Raw genomic sequence first — 9,433 nt, 5'->3', positions numbered from 1 at the left:
AAAGGAGGGAGAGTGATGCTAGAATGGCATTGTACAAGACCAAGTAAGACAACTCTCAATTCGACTTCAACACCAACGTGAAGGAGGTGAAGATTCGGATGATGCAAGTGAAGTAACTTTGCGCCCTAGAAGGTTCAATCCTCGACCTTCTAATGATATTAAGGTTGACTAGACTATGATGGCAAGCTTGATCCTGATGAGTTTGTTGAATGGATTAGAACTATTGAGAGAGTGTTTGATTACAAGCAAGTTCCGGAGGATAAAAGAGTGAAACTTGTAGCCTTGAATTAAGGAAATATGCATCCACTTGGTGGGCGAGCATATGTGCCAAAAGAGAAAGAATGGGAAAGGAGAAAGTAAGGAGTTGGGAGAAGATGAAGAAACTTCTCAAACAAAAATTCTTGCCAACTTACTATGTGCAAGAAAATTTCTCAAAATTCCATCATCTCAATCAAGGAAGTAAAACAGTTGAAGAATATGCAAGGGAGTTCGAGGCTTACATCATGAAATGTGATGTCTTGGAGGATGAACCTCAAACACTAGTGCGATTCTTAGGAGGTTTAGACCCTTCTATTGCAAATGTGGTTGAGTTGCATTCTTACTCAACCTTAGAAGAGCTAGTTCTGTTGGCTCACAAAGTGGAACGTCAAAACAAAAACAAATCCAAAGGTAAATGGGACTCTTCTCGTACCTTTACTAAACCTACCCCTTATTCTAAACCAAACACCACCCTTTCTAAACCAAACACTCCTACTCTTCCAAGCCACCCCAAAAGAATGAAAGCAAACCTACTGTGCCAAATACACCCCGACGGTGCTATAGATGTCAAGGATTAGGGCACATTGCCTCTGAATGTCCTAACAAAAAGGTCATAACTCTTGCGGAGTATGAAGCCATAGAAGAAGGGTATGAAGAGGGGAGGAGAGGAGAGAGATATGGAGGAGGAAGAAGAGGGACGTTACATTGGACCTGATGATGGTGAATGTTTAGTGGTTCGAAGAGCTCTTAGTGGTATACCTACTAATGAGGAACAATTGCAAAGAGAGGCTATCTTTCACACGAGGTGCACCATAGGAGGCAAAGTTTGTTCCTTAATCATAGATGGTGGCAGTTGCACCAACGTAGCCTCACAAACCTTGGTTACTAAGTTAAACCTACAAACTAATCCTCACCCTAACCCATATGTCATACAATGGTTGAATCAAGGAAAAGGAATACATGTTTCTTCACGTGTATTATTAGCTTTCACCATTGGAAAGGAGTATAAGGAAGAATTGTGGTGTGATGTTATCCCCATGGATGCGTGCCATGTTCTATTGGGAAGACCTTGGATGTTTGATAGAAAGGTAATACATGATGGTTACAAGAATACTTATGCTTTTGTGAAGAATCAAAAGAAGATTGTCCTAACCCCTTTATATCCACGGACAAAGCACTACCAACCAACCAAAAATCCAGTATCCTCACATCATCTTCATCATGAATATGAGTCATTCCAAGAGCTCATTTTGAGTGGTTTAGATCAAACCCCTATCCAATATCCGAACCACAACACCCTTTGCTAACCCCTTTGCTCAATCAATTCAAACATGTTTTTCCACAAGAAATACCCCCTGGCCTACCCCCTAAACGAGACATCCAACACAAGATTGACCTTATTCCCGGAGTTAGCCTACCTAATAAACCTGCTTATAGGACAAATCCTAAAGAAACCGAAGAGATAAGGAGGCAAGTGGAGGAATTAAAGGTGAAAGGCTTGATTAGGGAGTCACTTAGTCCTTGTGCTGTCCCTACATTACTAGTACCTAAGAAGAATGGTGAATGGCGTATGTGTGTTGATAGTAGGGCCATCAACAAAACACTATAAAGTATCGTTTCCTATTCCAAGATTGAATGATCTTCTAGATGATTTACATGGTTCGAAAGTCTTTTCAAAGATAGACCTAAGGAGTGGTTATCACCAGATTCGAATCCATGAAGGGGATGAGTGGAAGACGGCCTTTAAAACAAAAGAAGGATTGTATGAATGGCTAGTCATGCCATTTGGATTGTCAAATGCACCAAGCACATTCATGAGGTTAATGAACCAAACTTTAAAACCTTTTCTTGGTCGATTTGTAGTGGTGTATTTCGATGACATTTTGGTGTATAGCAAGAATGAATTGGAGCATGTTGATCATTTACACCAAGTGTGCGAAGTTTTGGAGAAGGAACAACTCTATGGAAACCTTGAGAAGTGTCATTTCTTCTCAAATCAGGTTGCCTTTCTTGGCTTCCTTGTTTCACATGATGGCATTGAAGTAGATGAAAAGAAGGTGCAAGCCATTAGAGAATGGCCATTCCAGTTCCATCCAACAAGTAAGAAGTTTCCATGGCTTAGCTTCCTTTTACAGGAGGTTTGTTCGAGATTTTAGTACTCTCATGGCCCCTATCACTGAGATTACTAAACTTAAGCAATTTGAGTGGAGTCATCAAGCACAAAAGGCATTTGAAGAGGTTAAGCTTCGACTCACCACAGCCCCTATCTTGGCCTTGCCTAGCTTCGAAGACATTTTTGAAGTAGAATGTGATGCTTCTGGAGTTGGTATTGGTGCGGTCCTTTCTCAAAGTGGACGCCCCATAGCCTACTTTAGTGAGAAATTAAATGAAGCAAAGAGGAAGTATTCTACCTATGACAAAGAGTTCTATGCTCTTGTGAGGTCTCTTGACCATTGGCGACATTATTTGATTGCAAAAGAGTTCATCTTACATTCTGATCATGAGGCTCTCAAATACCTACAAAGCCAACAAAAACTTCAGCCACGCCATGCCAAGTGGGTAGAATTCTTGCAAGCCTATCATTTTGTCATCAAGCATAAATCCGGAAAGATGAACAAGGGTGCTGATGCTTGTCCCGAAGGTATTTACTACTTACTTCCCTTAGAAATCGAGTCATTGGATTGGAAGTATTAAAGGAAGGTTATAGTGATGATCCAGATTTTGGTGAAATATTTGCAAAGTGTCAAGTCATGCTCATGGAGACTATCATATCTATGAAGGTTTTCTATTCAAAAACAAGAGACTATGCGTGCCTAAACATAGTGTAAGAGAATCTCTAATCCGAGAATTTCATGAAGGTGGCCTAGCTGGACACTTTGGTATTGAGAAGACCTATACCTTGGTGAGTGATTACTTCTTTTGGCCTAGAATGGTGAAGGATGTCGAGTACATTGTTAAAAGGTGTGTAGCTTGTCAACACGCCAAAGGTCACTCTCTTCCTCAAGGTCAACATCTACCCCTTCCTACCCCACAAGCCCCATGGGAAGACATTAGCCTTGATTTTATCACGGGACTTCCTAGAACAAAACACAACAAAGATGCTGTGATGGTAGTAGTTGATAGATTTTCAAAAATGGCTCATTTTATCCCTAGCCATACTACTCATGATGCGGTTCAAACAGCTCTTTTGTACTTCAAAGAAGTGGTTCGTTTGCATGGAGTGCCAAGGAGCATGGTTAGTGATCGTGATACTAAGTTCCTAAGTCATTTTTGGCTTACATTGTGGAAAAAGATGGGAACCAAGTTGAAGTTTAGCACATCATCTCACCCACAAACTGATGGACAAACCGAGGTAACTAATCGAACCTTGGGAACTTTACTAAGAGCCCTAGCCACTAAAAGTCCGAGACAATGGGAAGACATGCTACCCCATGCGGAATTTGCATACAATAGGGTACCACATAAGACTACTGGAATGAGTCCTTTTGAAATTGTGTATGGGATCAATCCATGTACTCCTCTTGATTTAGCTCCCCTTCCCATTCGAGAGAAATTTAGTAAAGAAGCTGATGAGCGTGCTAAAGAGATAAAGAAGCTTCATGAACTTGTGAGGACAAGAATCATGCGTGCCAATGAAAAGATCAAAGAAAGAATTGATAAAAAGAAGCATGATATTCAATTTTCTCCCGGAGATTGGGTATGGATTCACCTAAGGAAGGAACGTTTTCCTTCTAAAAGGCGTTCCAAGTTAAGTCCTAGAACAGATGGTCCCTTCAAAGTTCTTGAGAAGATCAATCCCAATGCTTACAAGATTGAATTACCAGGTGACTATGGTGTTTCTTCTTCTTTTAACATTTCGGATCTTAGTCCATTTTATGAAGATGAAGGTGATCTTCCAAGTTTGAGGTCAAACTTTTCTCAACAAGGGGAGGATGTTGTAGATGGTGACGAGGCTGCGCCACCATTAAAGGTTGCCAAGGATACTAAGCTAATTCATTTAGTTGGTGATTGTATCTTCCTTCTTAAACTTGATGAGTTAAATGCTTCTTTCATGGAAGTCTTTAATTTGATTCATTAAGTCCTCATTTTCATTGTTGTTCTTTTCCAAATAAGTTAGATATGTCGAGTCATTAAATCCATAGGAGTTTTTATTATTTCATGTAGTTTTCATGTGAGTTTTGTTTTTTTTAGCTCGTCTTCTTAGTTAAAATGTTAAAGTACATGGATAAAAGAAGCTGGATTATACGTGCAAAGAAGATGGAGATTACAAGGAGAAAGTGGCGTGAGAATAGGGAGTTGTTTCACCCTCATTCCCACGTTCAAATGAAACAGTGCAGCAAACACGCCCCTACAAGCAGCATTGAGGCGCCACTAAAATAGGGAAGTTGTTAGCATTTGTAGCCGTTGTAACTAACCGAATGTGGGTTAGTGGCTGTCAATTTTATCATGTAATTGTCCACTAATTAGCACTAGTTGATCATGTACTTAGTGGTTAGTTATTTCTTTAATTCTTTTGTTTAGAAAATCAGAAAATTAAGTTGTAACAAGTCCTATTTAAATTCGGACAAAGTGAATGAAAAGACTTTTATGACTTAAAACGTGAGTTTTTATTTTGCTTAATACTTCTATTCTTGGATTGGAATCAAGTGTTTAGTGCCTATGCTTAACTAACCTTGCAAGTTAGTTTGTGTTCTTAGGACCTTTTAGATTGCTTGGTGGTGTGACTTATCCAAGTAGTTTAGAAGTTGCTATTCAATCAAACTTGTGGATTCAAGTCATTGATTGTCTATTTTATGAAATTAGGCTCCTGGCTCAGTGCCATGCTCAGTGCCACACTCAGTGCCACTGCTAGTCGAAACCTTTAAACTTGTATACTTCGAGTGTTACTCCAATTATACAACATATACATTCTCACGCACGCCTTTTAATATATTTGTATAGATATTGTGCATGAAAATTTAAAAGATTGTTGAATCCCATTCATGACTACATGTGAGTATCCCACATTGCAGAAAGAGGGGAGACTAAACCAATTTATAAGCTATGGAGTTACTCCTCCTATCATCAATTGGTTTTAGGATGAAACCTCCTTGGACTTGAGAGTGAGCTAAACTCTCCTACTCCTTATTGGATTACCCACACCCATTTCATATAATCTGAAAATTAACAAAGAACATTAGAGATGAATCATATTTTTAGAAATTAAATTGGTTTTTTTTTTTTGTTTTGACTCAATGATCATTCATTTAATTAGATGTTCGTTTTAATCTGTAGGCTGTAAGTGTGGTACTCTATCACTATACGTACGTGCAGTGTGATTTACTTGTTGGCTGATGAGACGTGTTGAGTCGATCGAGTCGATATTACTCGTGCACAGACTAATCTTAATAAAGAACAAACAAGTCTCTTGATCATTCAATCTATCTAATGGAAAATGTGGAGGCAAGAATGAATCCCTTCCTGTAGGTGTTGATCAATTTTCTTAGTATGTCTTATATTAGTTCAATTTTGGCTAATCCTTGGCAGTACGAGTTTAGTATATAAATATTTTAATAATTATATTGAGCTAATCATACCATACTTCTTCTATTGTAAAATACTTGACACACTTTTCTCGACACGCTTGTCAATGCATATTATTGACCATTAATAACTCTATAAGGAAAAATCATAGAAAGTTGATATTGTAAAAGTATATGTCATGAATATATTTTGCTTGATAGAGGATTCACAAAACATAGTTAAAGGGCGTTTGAATAGTGAAAAAGTCAAATCATGTCAAGTATTTTGAAACTGATAGGAGGATGTATATATATGATTATGAGATTTAAGGGATGATCTTAGTTGGAGTTGGTAGAAATCTTACCCCTGATAAATATTTTTGGCATATTAGATGTAATAGACATTTGGTATCAAATATATATACTTCATTCTGAAATATGTGAAACAACACTTCCCTCTTTGATAGAAGTGTTTCACTTATTTAAAAATGGGGGAAGTATTTAATATCTTGTAGCTAGCATAATGTTTAAAGATTCAACTTTTATTTTGAAACATGGGGATTTGAAGTATGGCCCTATGAACTTTTTGGTTCAAGATCTACTACATTAGGAAATCAAGTACTCCATAATAATTTCAAAACTAGTTTATAGGCCCGGATTATGACCCGGGTAATTATAGTTTTCGTTATTAATATTTTACTTTAAAATGGTATCATCAAATATTGTTTGGTCTAGTGGTTGAGATATTATTATATGAATTTGAGGTCGCGGGTTCAAATCATATACGATGCATTTACTATTTTTTGTTGTATATGTTTTACATGTAGTAAAACACCCTAAGTGAGAGTGCGATCTGTCCCCGTTTCTTAATTAATCACACCTTTTAATATATCAGTATAGATAGATAAGACATATAGGTCCACAATCATTCAACATCATTAAATAATAAATATTCATGATTGTTTTTGCTATATATACCACTGAATAAACATACAAAATATTAGATGAGCTAGTTTACACAGTTTACATGCACCAACCTTCGATTTCACTGTGCTAAAATTTTTGTGTCGTCGCTCCTATGTGCCTACTTTCCCGCGTTTCCCTCGTCTTCGCCGAGGAGTTTCCCCTCCCTTGTTCGTCGGTTAGTCCTCCCCACCCCTGTTTCTTTTCCTTGGTTTGTTTCGTCGGTTTTCCACCCTTCCCCCGTAGTTGAGCTGTGTCGGGCTTCCCCCTCCCCGTCCCCTATTTTATCTTGGTGTTTAGGCCTCCCATTCCCCTCCCCTGTTTTATCTTGGTGTATTGGGTCTCCCCTCCCCCTCTCCTGGTTGTGCCTCAATTTGGTTTTTCCCTCCCCATTTTTTCGCTAGTTGGGCATCCCCTTCCCTGTTTGTGTTAGTAGGCTGAGTGTTGTTATCCCCAAACCCTATAGTGGTTATTCTTAACCCCTTATTTGTTATCCCTTTCCTCTCCCCGTAGTTATTAGTCCCCCTCCCCAGCTATGTTAGCTATAACCGTGTTGGGTCTTTTCTTAGTTTGGGTTGTAAGTCATGAAACAGTTGTAAGTTGTTTATTTCGAGTTGATAAGGTTGGGATTCGTAGTTGGTTATGACAATTAATAAATGTTTGTAAGTTGCATATATAAGAGATGGTGGTGTAATACTATAGTTGTAGAATATGTAGTTCTTTTGGACTCTTTAATGAAGGAAAATGTGAATCGAAAGGATTAGAAACGTGACCATGGTCGAGGTGATGATCGGTATCTATGGTTCGGATTTGTGTTTTCCGGTTTCCAAAGACGGAGATGTTTTCAAGAGCTCATAATGTTTAACTCTCATTTTAGCTTGGCAATGATCTTAATGGTCATTGTCTTGAAAAATTCAAATCTGCAGGCATCACCCCAGTTACATCTGGTGGATTTCAGCACGCTCGTTTCTCTTAGCTAAAAGGAGAAACCTCAAATACTCTCAAGAGAGAGTCATGAGTCACCTAGGAATGTGACTCTTGAATAGATCATGAGCCAAGAATCTCAAACGATAGATGCTCGTTGGGATTTCTCATTGTTCGTTGTTCGTTGTTCGGATCGTGATCGTCATTCGCTTCTCCTACCACTTCCATCAGTCATCAGGTTTTTGACTCCACCAGCACAAGCATCGATCAACGACTCCTTCCTTAATATGCGACACTCTGTTGATTTTATTTGTGTATGTTTTTTACGACATGTAAGATCTACTAAAGCTCCTTTAGGTTTTCTTTGTTTTATATTTGATTGTATTAGCAATAGGTTGTATTTTGTTGTTTAATTAATACAAGTTTTCTCGATGTCAAAAAAAATTGTAAGTTTTATCATAAGGAATCGGAGCATGTCAAGGTGTCGTTTGAATACAAAATGGTTGAACTAACCATGCTTAATTCTTAAGATAAATAAAGCATAGGTGAGTTTACATCATAATTTGAAGAGTACTTTATAGGGAAATTAATAATAAGATTCCTAATCTTGAGACGTATGGAAGAAGTTTATGATTTGAATTGCCATGAAAATCGACGGGGTGGGGGAAATTTGGGCAGCGACGGGGTGGGGGAAATCGACAGGGTGGGGGAAATCTGGGGAGCAATGAAAATCGACGGCGGTGGCAGGGGAGGGGCAGTGATGGTCGAGCGGCGGTGGAGGGATAAGGGTGGGGAGGGGGAGGAGCTGCGCGGTCGAGCGGCGGTGGATGGGTAGGGGTGGGGGAGGGGTTGCGACGGTCGAGCGACGATGGAGGGGTATGGGGTGGGGGAGGGGGAGGGGTGGGATGGGGGAGAACAAGGGTGGTGGGAGGGTGGGGGAGGGGTGGTTAGGGTTTAGGGTTAGGGTTAGATGTTAATTAGATAGGGTTAATGACTAATGGCGGTTAACGCCGTTAGTCATTACTCATTAAGGGCATTTAAGGGTACCCCGTGTATTAGTTTGAAACTTAGGGGTACCTGGTGAATTTTGAAAATATGGAGGGTACCAGGTGAATTTTTTGAAAACTCGAGGGTACTTGGTGAAAAAACCGTAAAAGTAACTATCGTAGTATGTAGTTTTTAGTTGGTTGCTGCATTGACCATGATTAACGGTTACTCTCTCCGTTTCTTTTTAATCTAACCACTTTCTTTTTTGGTTTGTTTCTTTTTAATCTATACATTTGTTTTTTTCTATTTTTTGGGTAACAAATCTCACCTACTTTCTCCTCTTTTTTCACCCATGTCATCCACTTTTTAGTATTTAAATCTAATCCTTAGTTTCTCTCACTTTATAGCTTATCGCTCCACTTTTCAGTTTTTCTCTCATACTTTTGTACTTCTTTTTTGGTTCTCACCAAAGTGAAGTGACTAATCTAAGATGAAACAAACGGAGTTGATGTTAGCTGTAGTTATTAGGTGTCAAAATAACTTATTATCAAATATTGATATATTCAGTTATTAGATTAGTATCACAAAATATTAATATAACTCCATTCGACATTCAATAGACCTTTACCCAAAAGAATATATATTCAATTACTTTTCATAAACACTTCCTCGACTGCTCAATGATACTCTATGCGTCTCTCCATTATTATAAGTTGTTTCACTATGACATTTCACACTATTATTCCTGATTTTGATCATATTGTTTTACATATAAACAATTTACATAACATATTTTTGAT

General features: G+C 38.5%; 1 protein-coding gene across 1 annotated transcript; it reads left to right on the top strand.

Moving 5' to 3' along the window:
- Window positions 1-341: 341 nt before the first annotated feature.
- On the top strand, window positions 342-2,414 carry LOC130591762 (uncharacterized). Its single transcript, XM_057395665.1, has 2 exons — window positions 342-669; window positions 2,122-2,414. Exons 1-2 carry the CDS (start codon window positions 342-344, stop codon window positions 2,412-2,414), a joined length of 621 nt encoding a protein of 206 aa, XP_057251648.1.
- The last annotated feature ends 7,019 nt before the right edge of the window (window positions 2,415-9,433 follow it).

Source organism: Beta vulgaris, chromosome 6, assembly GCF_026745355.1.
Source record: "Beta vulgaris subsp. vulgaris cultivar EL10 chromosome 6, EL10.2, whole genome shotgun sequence".
Lineage (NCBI taxonomy): Eukaryota > Viridiplantae > Streptophyta > Magnoliopsida > Caryophyllales > Amaranthaceae > Beta > Beta vulgaris.
This window is presented reverse-complemented; position numbering and strand designations above follow the sequence as displayed.